Source organism: Canis aureus, chromosome 6 (assembly GCF_053574225.1).
Source record: "Canis aureus isolate CA01 chromosome 6, VMU_Caureus_v.1.0, whole genome shotgun sequence".
In the NCBI taxonomy this organism is placed as follows: Eukaryota; Metazoa; Chordata; class Mammalia; order Carnivora; family Canidae; genus Canis; species Canis aureus.
Window position 1 is genome coordinate 46,663,475 of NC_135616.1, and position 12,505 is coordinate 46,675,979.

General features: G+C 36.5%; 1 protein-coding gene and 1 long non-coding RNA gene across 23 annotated transcripts in view; one reads left to right on the forward strand and one right to left on the reverse strand.

Annotated features, from left to right (window-relative positions):
• LOC144316029 (uncharacterized) overlaps positions 1 to 7,792 on the forward strand; it is a 32,652-nt gene extending 24,860 nt beyond the window's left edge. Inside the window, exons 5-6 of one of the 6 annotated variants that reach the window (XR_013381785.1) lie at positions 5,059 to 5,333; positions 5,725 to 6,073. This is a non-coding gene — a long non-coding RNA (uncharacterized LOC144316029). Of the gene's footprint in view, positions 1 to 5,058; positions 5,334 to 5,724; positions 6,074 to 7,496 lie in introns of those variants that run through there. The other 5 variants (XR_013381783.1, XR_013381786.1, XR_013381788.1 and 2 more) reach the window with 5 other exon arrangements.
• SDCCAG8 (SHH signaling and ciliogenesis regulator SDCCAG8) overlaps positions 1 to 12,505 on the reverse strand; it is a 236,079-nt gene that overhangs the window by 189,096 nt on the left and 34,478 nt on the right. For 16 of the 17 annotated variants that reach the window (XR_013381776.1, XR_013381777.1, XR_013381779.1 and 13 more), the window contains 2 exons: positions 7,474 to 7,614; positions 1,091 to 1,155 (listed from right to left, as the gene is read on the reverse strand). Coding sequence is in view for 11 of the 17 variants with exons in the window: in XM_077901440.1 (XP_077757566.1) it covers positions 1,091 to 1,155; positions 7,474 to 7,614 (206 nt within the window). In the remaining 6 variants the exon portion in view is untranslated. Of the gene's footprint in view, positions 1 to 1,090; positions 1,156 to 4,396; positions 4,447 to 7,473; positions 7,615 to 12,505 lie in introns of all 17 variants that reach the window. The other variant, XM_077901447.1, reaches the window with a different exon arrangement.

Below are 12,505 nucleotides of genomic sequence, written 5' to 3' on the forward strand. Positions count from 1 at the left end.
TTAAAGTTTGTTTGATTGAAAAATATTTCATTGTCACTATTTAAAATAAGCTTTAACACCTCCCAAAATCAACTCCTGATATCATTTTCTGCCCATAATACATACTAATCGTTAATCTATAATATATAGGTTTTATTGAGATTTCTTTTAAAAAAGTCAAAAAATACTTGAAAACTTACTGTGTATATAAAAGTACCCCCCCATAGTTTCACTTCCTATGATTTGAGTTACTGAGGTCAACCAAGGTTCAGAAGCAGATGATCGCCCCTCTGATGGATGATCAGAAGGTCAGTGGCAGCCTAATCGTCCATGTCACAACGCGTATGTAATTCCCCTCACTTTATCTCATTACACGGGGAATTTTAGATCTCATATCATCCCAAGCATCAATGCAGGACAATAAGCTATTTTGAGAGACCATATTCCCATAACTCTTTTTTTTCCATAACTCTTAATACAGTATATTGCTATAACTATTCTATTATTAGTTAGCTGTTTGTCTCTTACTGTGCCTAATCTCTTATAAATTAAACTTTATCATAGATATGTATGTACATAGAAAACAATATATATATAGGGTTCAGTACTATCCACAGTTTCAGGCATCTCCTGAGGGTCTTTGAATGTATTTCCTACAGAAAAGAGGGGACTAGTATACTCATATTCATAATATATAGAAAAATGCTCAAACTATTATTGTTAAAATTTTTAAAATTAGATAAAAATACCTATAAAGAAAAAACTACTTGCTTCTAATTTGAAAACCACAATGCTTTATTTTAAGTATTTTATTTTAAAGGCGTAATTTCTACCAGAGCAGCTAGTGATTCTTAATTCCATGAGAAAACACAAATATTTCATAACTGATAAAGGGACAAAATTTATAATTCAGATCACAGTTCTCTGAGATGGGACTTCACAATTTTATGCTCCTGTTCCTTTAATACCTGAGGATATTTCTTATATTGAACATAAAATGTCATCAAGTCATTCTTATATAGAGTAAACCTAGCATGTCAGCAAACATTCGAATATATTTTACCATCATTATGCTTTTGCTATGATTTTTAAATGGATGATGATACTTTACCTTAAAAACTTCAATTGAGATTCCAGGATACCAGTCTTTTCTTCATAAGTAAGATTTAGCCTCTCCTTTAGAAAAGAAAACAAAAAGTGTGCCTTTTCTCCATGCTCTGTGTTTTATTAGCAAATTTTAATTACTAATACTAAACTCAATTTCCTTCCTTTTACCCAAGAGGAAAGATAATGTGTCCTCTCCAGAAACACTTTCTGTAACTCACTTTTATTGAGTGTATACCCACAAAGAACTACTTAGTCATGAAATGGTTATTTGCTGCCCCTCCCCATTTCTTTAAAAAATGCATACAGCAGTTCTTACTTTTAAAAGTGTGACTCTGGGAAAAACCAATTTTAACCTATAAGGTCCATGAGGGCAAGGATCCCACACTGTGAATGCTGTGTATTGACAAACTAAATGAGTCCTGGATGAATGATAAAAGGAAAGTTATAAATCACAGTAAATGACAGACCAAACTGATATACTAATTACAAGAGTTGCTAGTATCCTCCTGTTCTTTCATTCAGCAAATATTTATTGGGTATCTAAGATGGAGATGACTTTAACCCCAAGGAGCTTATATTCTCAGAAGGAATAGAAAAACAGGAGGACAGGGCAGCCCCGGTGGCTCAGCGGTTTAGCGCCACCTTCAGTCCAGGTCCTGATCCTGGAGACCAGGGATCAAGTCCTACATCGGGCTCCCTGCATGGAGCCTGCTTCTCCCTCTGCCTGTGTCTCTGCCTCTCTCTCTCTCTCTCTCTGTGTGTGTGTCTCTCATGAATGAATGAATGAATGAATGAATAAATAAATAAATAAAATCTTTAAAAAAAATAAAAGAAAAACATGAGGACAATTTCAATTATATATAATTCACTCCAGGGAGGTATATAGAAGGTAAACTGAAATCAGAGATGCAGGAACTTGTAATTCAGCTTAAGAGAAGTAAAGAAGACTTCATTGAAGAAGCACTAATACTTAAAGGATTAACTTCCAATAGAGAAAAAGGCATAGAGGCTAGAGAAAACATGTCTGGCCAGTGAGTGGATCTATATCCCCACAGATAAAAAGCTAGATGGAAGAGTGGATAGAGATGGGTGGGACAGGTGAGAATGGGCCATGGAAAACTAAATATATAAGACCTTTACCCAGACAAGTCATGTAATCTCCATGTAGTAGAGGCACTGGGTGAACATTGAAAACTTTATCAGATTTGAACCTTAAGTCACTCTGAAGTATGGAAAAGGGAAGACCAATGAGGAAGTGCACTGCAACTACAGAGGGAAGAGATAGGCACGTGAATAAACGTAATCAAACAGTAAGGAAGGAAAAGAAAGAATTTAGTAGGGAGCTATATAAGACCAAAATTGACAGAATTTTATAATTTAATAGATAATGGGGGAGAAAAATATATTAAAAATAATCCTAGGGCAGCCCCGGTGGTGCAGTGGTTTAGCGCCGCCCACAGCCCGGGGCGTGATCCTGGAGACTCTGGATGGAGTCCCATGTCAGGCTCTCTGCATGGAGCCTGCTTCTCCCTCTGCCGGTGTCTCTGCCTTTCTCTCTCTCTCTCTGTGTCTCTATGAATAAATAAATAAAATCTTAAAAAAAAAGTCCTAAGTTTCTGCAATTGAGCAATTGGGGGAATGCTGGTGCTAAAAATTTTTTCAGACTGGTAAAAGAAGGCAAAATGGAACCATAAAAATATTCAACTGATTCAAAAGAGGCAAAAAAAAAAAAAAAAAAAAAAAAGGAGGGGGAGGTAAGAGAAAAAAAGATCAGAAAAAAATGAAGCCAAATAGCAGGATAGTGGACTTAAACTCAAGTACATAAATAATTGCATTTAAAAGGCAGATATTGTTAGATTGAATAAGAAAGCAAAACTCAGCTATAAGAGACCCAGATTAAATATGAAGATACAAATTTATTAAAAGTAAAAGGATAGGGTGCCTGGGTGGCTCAGTGGTTTGAATGTCTGCCTTTGGATCAGGGCATGATCCTGGAGTACTGGGATCGAGTCCCACATCAGGCTTCCTGTGGGGAGCCTGGTTCTCTCTCTGCCTCTCTCTCTCTGGGTCTCTCATGAATAAATAAAATCTTAAAAAAAATGTAAAAGGATAAAAAATATACCTACTCAAAAGAAAGTAGGAGTTGGCCAAAATACAAAAACCATGTGTCTGCCCCATCCCACCAAGGAGGACTCAGCAATGAAAATTTTAAAATATTTATGTCATTTATGATAATATCAAAGATAACTAATATAGAAATAATTCTACTGAATGATATGAAGACCTTTACTCAGAAAATTGTAAAAGGTTACAGACAAAAATTAAAGGTGACCTAAGTAAATAGAGTGATCCATAAGTTTAAAGGATTAGATGATATAATACCATAAAGATGTCTTTTCCCCTAAGTGACCTATAGCTTAAAGATAAACTGAGTCAAAGCCTCATAAGGGCTTTCTGGAATCTGACAAAATGATTCTATATTGTATTTGGAAATATAAAGAGACAGAAAGAAGATGCACTCTTTATTTATTTATTTATTTTTTGAGAGAGAGAGAGTGAGCATGAGCAGAGGGGCAGAAGAAGGAGAGAGAATCTTAAGAGACTCTGTGCTGAGCGTGGAGCCTAATTGCCTAACTCAGGTCTCGATCTCACAACCCTGAGATTAGGATTTGAGCCGAAACCAAGAATCAGATGCTCAACCGACTACACCACCCAGGCGCCCCAGAAATAAAAAACTCTTGAGGACAAAGTATAACGTTGGAAGATATGGTATGTGGTCTATCAGGCATAGAGCTATAACAATCAAGAGAGGATGATAGTAGCATAAAAGCTAAAGAAATAAAACACAGAGTCCACACATATATGTAACACCTGATTTATGACAAAGATATCAGACAAAGGACTGTCCTTCTGACAAATGGTACGGGGATATATATATATATATATCTTTTTCCATATCTTTTCCATATGGGAAAAGAACAAGAATGACCCCCTATACATCACATAAAAAAATAAAGACAGGTGGATTATAGATTTAAATGTTAAAAGTAAGACTATAAAGTTTCTAGAAGATAATATAACAGGATATCTTTATGACCTGGGCCCGGAAAACATTTTTTATATAGGATACAGAAAGCATTAAACAATAAAGGGAAAAATCTGATAAATTAGTTTATAATAAAACTAAGAAATTTTTAGATTAGTCATGAAGAAAAAAAAAGAAAAGAAAAAGTCAGAAAATATATTTACAATAATCCATAAAGAGCTTATATCCAAAATATATAAAGTAGTTAAAAAAAATGTCAGTTACCTTAAAATAATGAATAGGATATTTGAACATGTGCCTCACAAAGAAGGACACTGAAAAAAAAAAAAAACAAAGAAGGACACTGATAAATACATGAAAAGATATTCAATCTCCTGAGTAATTAGAGAAATGCAAATGAAAATCACAATGAGATAGCACTATAGGTCCATCAGAAAAAACTGACAATATAATGTGTTGGGAATAAGAAGAAATGATATCACTCCTATGCTGCTATAGAAGTGTAAACTGATAAAAACCACTCAGAAAGTTTACCCTAACTACTCATTGTGAACACATACGGATCCCAAGACCAACAAATCCACTTCAAGGTACATACCCAACATAAATGTGTGCCATGCACACCACCAGGTATATTAAAGAATGTCTATAGTAGCAATATTCACAATATTCTCAAACACTGAGAAAGATCTAGGACATAGGGCACACAGATGCAAGGATGGACCTCTGACACAAACTGGATACAAATGAATCCATAACAGTTATAAATACAACACTAAGCGGAGACATAAAAGAGAAATTAATTCTAATGTGAGAAACAGAAGAGCAGTAGAATGTAATCAGGGAAGGCAGAATCAGAGGGGGCATTTGTTTTGTTTGTTTTTTTTTTCTTTTTTTTTTTAAATTTTTTTATTTATTTATGATAGTCACACAGAGAGAGAGAGGCAGAGACACAGGCAGAGGGAGAAGCAGGCTCCATGCACCGGGAGCCCGACGTGGGATTCGATCCCGGGTCTCCAGGATCGCACCCTGGGCCAAAGGCAGGCGCCAAACCGCTGCGCCACCCAGGGATCCCCAGAGGGGGCATTTGAATGAAGTCTTACAGGATGGAAACCTTTTTGGGGCAGAAGATAAGGAAACATTTTAGGCCAGGATGTCTGCATAAACCACAGTCAGCAATGCAATGCAAAAAGGAATGGAGGTAGGTAATAAGTTTATGAAGTAGTTAAGTAGTGAGTGATCTGTGTGTCTACAGTAATATTGGAGAAACTGACAGAAATGAGGCCAGAAAGGTTGTTTGAGGCAAATTGTGGATGGTTCAGGAGATTGATCTTTATCCCATGGGTGGGTATTAAGTAGTTATCAGAGATTATTCAGCTGGAAAAACAATATGACTTATTTAGTCTTTCTTTCTTTTTTTTTTAAAGGAACTCTTTCCAAAATAGCAGAAAAAGCTTGAGTTAGGGACAGAGAAAGGAGGGAGGCTGGGGCCAGAAAGAGACTTTAGAAAACTATAAAAATAACACTGAGAGATGATAATGAGAGCTGAACTATCATCCATTCTATCTTTCCCTGAAACCCTCCATTTACAGTGTCATTTTTACATTTTCATCATTGCTGATCAATTCTACCACGTCAAATTTAATGCAAGGAAAACTTCAAACAGGAGGAAGAAGAAAGGCCTGTTATACAGATCAAAAGATTGGAAAGTATCATTTATCTGAAAATAAAATTATTTTTGACTCTGGGAAGTGAGTATATTTAAAACCAGCTGTGTTATATGAGGGAAATTCAGAAAACCAGGAGCATGTCCAGGAAAGACACATGCTCAGTCCTGAGAAGACCTTAAGCTTTCAGCTCAAGCTGATCTCTAGGCTCAGAGCAAGCCCAGCTACATGGTGAAGGAATGCCCCAGCACTGAGCACACCTGCAAACACTGGCAGAGGTGGCTATTTTTCTTTTTCTTTTTTTTTTTTTGATTTTCTATGCATATTTTTTTTTGGTGGTTGTTTGTTTACTTGTTTTAGCTCCTGGCATTCATGGGAATCTCTGTCAAACATTACCTAAACATGAGCTAATGAAAGAGACTTCAGTAATCACACACAACAAAGAATAGTCTACAGAAATAATCTGGAAAAGTATCAAAACAAAAGGGACAATATAACCTTCAATAATAAAAGAGACAGAACCATAGGGAACTGGGATATTGGATTTCCAGAGTTATCACAGTGTAATAGTTCATTTCAATGTCTACTTTTCAATCAAAAAAAAATCACAAAACATACAAAGAAACAGGAAAATATGGCCCACTTAGAGGTACAAAATAAATCTACAGAAACCACCATTAAAAAAAATCTATATAAAAAAAAATCTATAGATACCAGACCTACTAGACAACTCTTTAGAACAATAATCTTAAATATGCTCAAAGAGCTAAGAGAAAATATGGCCAAAGGACTAAAAGAAATAAGGAAAACAACTGTACACCTGAAACTAATATAATACTCTAAGCTAACTGAAATTAAGATAAAAACTTAAAGAAAGCAAATTATAGAAGGAACTAAACAGATCTGGAGCTTAAAATACAACAAATGAAATAATTCCTAAAGGCATAGAAGAGCAGATATGAGTAGCAGAACAAAGAATCAGCAAACTTTAATATAGGACAGTTCAAATGACTGAGTCTGAGGAGCAGAAAAAGAAAAGAATGAATTATCATATGATCCAATCATTCCCCTTCTGATTATATGCCCAAGGGAAGTGAAAGTAGGGACAAAAACAGACTTGTATATTGATGTCCATGGTAGCTTTATTCATAAGAGCCAAAAGGTGGTAACAAACTAAAATGTTCATGAGCAAATGAATGGATAAACAAAGTATGGTGTATATGTAACTGGAATATTACTCTTAAAAAGGCAAAAAATTCTGATATGTGCTACACCACAGATGAACCTTGAAAACATTATGCTAGATGAAACATGTCAGACACAAAAGGACAAATATTGTTTGATTCCACATATGTCAGGTACCTAGACTAGGCAAATTTATAGAGATTGGAAAGTAGAAGAGATTGCCAAGGGTTGGGAGAGAGGGGGATGGAAGTTATTATTTCATGGGTACAGAGTTTTTGTTTAGGATGGTAAAAGTTCCGGAAATGGAGAGTGTTGTTCACCGTGATTGTATTTAATGCAAATAAGTTGTACACTTACCATGGTTAAATGGTAAATTTTAAAATGGCGAAAACACTAAATTTAATAGTATGTATATCTACCATGATAAAAAAAAAAAAAAGAGGTACAAAAAAAAGTAGATGCATAAGAGAAAAGCACCCAAATTCTTACCAGTTCTAGTTTCCATTTCTCAGTCTCACTGGCAGATGGACCCCTGACAGTATCTACATTGCCATGGGAGAATCGTTTCTTGGCAGCTTCATCCATCCCAGAGTCTTCACCTGTTGTAATCCAAGAATTCTTCAGGTTTCCCTAAAATAAAATGTATGAGTAATTACAACCTGCATTAATTGTTAATCAATATGCCAGTTTTACGAATGGAACACTGATTCTCATCTGTGATGAAAGGAATACAAAGCAGATTGCTCTAAACTACACATCAAGCACGATTTTACATTTTCAGGCTATTAGGGTCATAGTCCACAAGTGTTACAAAGTCAAATTCCTATGGGTCCAGGCAATAACATAAATGAGCAAAGAGGACTGGCTGCCAGTGTTTCAACAAATGAACTTGTTTCTTACTTCTCTGAAGACATATATTCTTAAAACACACAGCCCTCTCTTGATTTCATTTTCCACCTTTCATAAAGGCATGACTAATAATAATGTTAATACATACAGTGTTTACTAGGTGCCAGACACTGTTTATGTGCTTCACATATATTAACTCATTTAATCACTATAACAACCCCATGAAATAAGTTCCATTGTTATCTCCATTTTATAGAAGAGGAAACTGGGGTGCCTGGATGGCTCAGTCAGTTAAGTGTCTGACTCTTGATTTTGGTTCAGGTTATGATTTCAGGGTCATGAGATGGAGCCCTATGTCAGGCTCCATGCTCAGCGGGAAGTCTGTTTGAGAGTCTTTCTCTCTCCTTCTGCCCCTCCTCTCCCACCATGCTGCTCTCTTTCTCTATCTCTAAAATAAACAAATCTGTTTTTTAAAAAAGAAGAGGAGAGCAGCCTGGGTGGTTCAGCGGTTTAGCGCCATCTTTGGCCCAGGGCGTGATCCTGGAAACCTGGGATCAAGTCCCTTGTTGGGCTCCCTGCATGGAGCCTGCTTCTCCCTCTGCCTGTGTCTCTGCCTCTCTCTGTTTCTCCCTGTGTCTCTCATGAATAAATAAATAAAATCTTTTAAAAAAATAAAATAAGAAGAGGAAACTGAGTCACAGTGAGTAACAGGTAAGAGTCACAGAGGTAGGAAGTAGCTAATAAACAGCAGAGCTAGGATCTGAACCCTGGCAATCTAGTTCCCTAGTCCATGCCCTGAACCGCTATGCTGTCCTGCATTTCCAGAAAAAATATTTATCTTCAATAAGAAAAATAGTGCACGGAGACAAAAACAGAAATGACATGTAACTTGCATGTCAGGAACTCACAAAAGAGTGGTGGGGCAGCCACTACTCAGTTCCAGGCAATTGCTGCCATGTGTGAATGCAAACTCCCATTACAAAAAAATCTTTTGATTTTTTAAAAGCTAACCCAGAGATCTGACTTTTCATTTGAAACACTGTTACATACTGGTTTATGGTTTGTCAAACAAATAAAACATACCTACAGATTGAATTTGGTATATACCCATTAAGTTTGCCACCTCCAGTACCCTCTCAACATTCAATGAAATATACAGCCCAAAGATCTGAGTAATTTATGTGTACAATAAGGATTGAAATATTAATTCAATTCAATAAATAATTATTGAACTCTTCTAAGGGCCAAAGTATATAGTAGTACTCACAAGAGAGGACAGGTCCCAAACTAAACTATACTGCAGTGTCATATCATGCTAGAATGAGGTAAGCTGCATTCATCCCAATTAGTATTCTGAGGGCCTATCCTATATTCTTCTGGAAGTCCAGTTTATGCAAACATTTGGGTATGATAGCTCCTACATTCAGACACTGCACTAAGAGCTTGGAGGGTAAAAATGAGCAAGACCAATCTTACCCTCAACACAAACTGCTAAGCAGATAATTTCAATTTAACCAGTAAGTGCTAGGCCAGGGGGTGTATAGGGGATGATGCCAAAACAGAGGAGGGGTACTAAGAACAACCAGAGATTCAAGGAAGGTTTTATGGGGAAATGTTGACATTGGTGGGATATCTCAGATGAAAAAGAGTGAGCTAGATGAGAAGAGCATGCCAGGAAAAAAAACACATGGGGAAAGTCAAAGAGGTGTGAAAAAGTCTGGTACCTCCAGGAGACTCACACAACTCAGAATTACTAGAGATCGAAGCACAAAACAATGGACATCCAAATGTCGAGCTAGAGATTCATGTAAGGGTCTGGAAAGTATGGTATAACAAGCTTGAACTCGATTTTGTAGGTAAGGACAAATCTCTCAAGATGTGAGTGCATCCAAAGTTGCCTTAGAGAACTATGAAGAATGGCAGCACTAATTTCCTATAGAGAAACTGGAAAAAGTATGTAACTCACAGATCACTGATTCATGATATAAAATATTGTCATTCTTTGGAAAGAAGTGCTAGCCTAATTGACACTTTGTCCTTTCACAGATAACATTTAAGAACTTGAATGGTATTTGACCAAAATTTTATTTTATTTTTTTATTATTTATTCATGAGAAAGAGAGAGAGAGAGAGAGAGAGGGAGAGAGGCAGATAGGCAGAGGGAGAAGCAGGTTCCATGCAGGGAGCCCGATGTGGGACTTGATCCAGGGACTCCAGGATCATGCCTTGGGCCAAAGGCAGACGCTAAACTGCTGAACCACCCAGGCGTCCCTTGACCAAAATTTTTAAAACTTAATTACATTTACATCTCTGGACATCACTGAAAACCTTTGATTTCTTAATTGAGAAGAGGAGTGGTAGCGAGGGGATAAATGTAGACATAAAAAGAAATGGCTCAGAAATTTTCTGCTTTAAAAAAAATTAAATCTTGGGCAGCCCGGGTGGCTCAGCGGTTTAGTGCCTGTCTTCAGCCCAGGGAGTGATCCTGGAGATCTGGGATCGAGTCCCATGTCAGGCTCCCGGGGAGCCTCTTTCTCCCTCTGCCTGTGTCTCTGCCTCTCTCTCTCTCTCTCTCTCTCATGAATAAATAAAATCTTTTAAAAAAATCTAAATCTTCGAATGAGTACAAATGCCAAATGTCTTTCTTTTTTTTTTTTTTTTTTTTTTAAGATTTATTTATTTTTCAAGGGTGGGGAGGGGCAATGCAAGTCCCAAGCAGACTCTCTGAAGAGCACAGAGCCCAATGTGGGGCTTGATCCCACGACTCTGAGATCATGACCTGAGTCAAAATCAAAAGTTGGATGATGAACCAACTGTGCCACCCAGCCGCCCCCCAAATTTCTAATAAATAGCATATTTTAATATTATAATTTTTTGAACTCTGGAGAAAAACTTTGCATGGAAAGAAATTTCACTTAAAAATGATGAAAAATGAAGATGGAAATGGTTTTTATTTTTAAAAAATAATGATTTTTCATTTTAAAAACATAACCTGCTTGTTTCTTCAACCTTTGGGCCATAAAGTGGGCTAAGAGCTAAAAGTCATGTAGGCTACCATCCAAGTCGATGACTAAAACTCAGGAACAATAAAGGATGTCCCTCTCCTCTGGGCAGAATCTTCTACCCCATGGCAAACAAAGATAGTTGGGTTCAATACTGACAAGCTATTCCTAACTTATACAGAAAGACAGTACAACTCAAGGCTAGGCAGATGGATCTGGTGAGTTAGTCCCATGTTTGAGTCCTTGTTTTCCCATTTTCTAGCTTTGTGACATTAGTAGAGTTGCTTTGTTTATTTAACTGCCCTGTACGTTAATTTACTCATCTGAAAACAGACCTAACACCTGCCTTCCTTCACTACTATAAACCTAAAATAATTGAATGTAAATAAAGTGCTTGATGTAGTGCCTGCTACATAACATGTAGTCATCAGTTACTAATCATTACTATATAACTATTTTAATTATTTTTCAAAAGAAGGCATTAAGAAATACTGAATGTCTATATTCAAATCTGCCAATAGCTTTGGCAAGATCTAACCATCAGCATGCTAACAGGCTTAGTAAAAAGAGTTCAGGGGCAAAAAAAGATGTCCCTTGATATGTTTATATTTAAGATATTTTTTTTTGACAAAGATGCAATTTAATGGAAGAAGAATAGTCTTTTCAACAAAAGAATAATTGAATATCCATATGGAAGACAATAATAAACAATTTGTGATCCATACCTGATAAAATATATAAGAAATCAATGTCTTAAAACAGGTCTTGGACCTAAATGTAAAATCTAAAATTACAGATATTCTAGAAGAAAACAAAGGGAAAATCTTTTTGACTTTGGGATAGACCACGATTTCTTAAACCCAGCGGTATTGACATTTGGAGCCAGGTAATTTTTTTACTGTGGAGAGCTCTCCTGTGCATTTAGGAAGTTTAGCAGCATTCCTGGCCTCTCCCCTTTATTTATTTATTTTTTAATTTATTTTTTATTGGTGTTCAATTTACTAACATACAGAATAACCCCCAGTGCCTGTCACCCATTCACTCCCACCCCCCGCCCTCCTCCCCTTCTACCACCCCTAGTTCGTTTCCCAGAGTTAGCAGTCTTTACGTTCTGTCTCCCTTTCTGATATTTCCCACACATTTCTTCTCCCTTCCCTTATATTCCCTTTCACTATTATTTATATTCCCCAAATGAATGAGAACATATAATGTTTGTCCTTCTCCGACTGACTTACTTCACTCAGCTATTTAAGATATTCTAAGAAGTTTCATTTACACGAAAACTCTGAACACAGTACCATATATACATTGCTGAAATGCCCCAATTCACCTACACAAGCCAAAAGCAGTAGGGGTACTAATTCTGTAACAACAAAATAACATAGAAGACTAACATTAAAATAGATATCAAGGTCTCCTGACACATCTGCAACAATCATTTTGAATTTTTGTTTTTAAAAACCACTTTACAACTTTGTTTTTGCCATAATTATGGCTGTATTTTTCTTCAGCAAGTTTCCTTTGTTCATATAGCAAAGCATGTGTGCTTTTACATTGTTTCCTTCCCCTTCAGTGTTACTTCTCTTGCCCTCTGGTTCACTTGTCTGCCTAATTTCCTTTCTCATTTCACTTCCCCTTCTTCCACTTCTTTGCCATTGTACAAATACTGA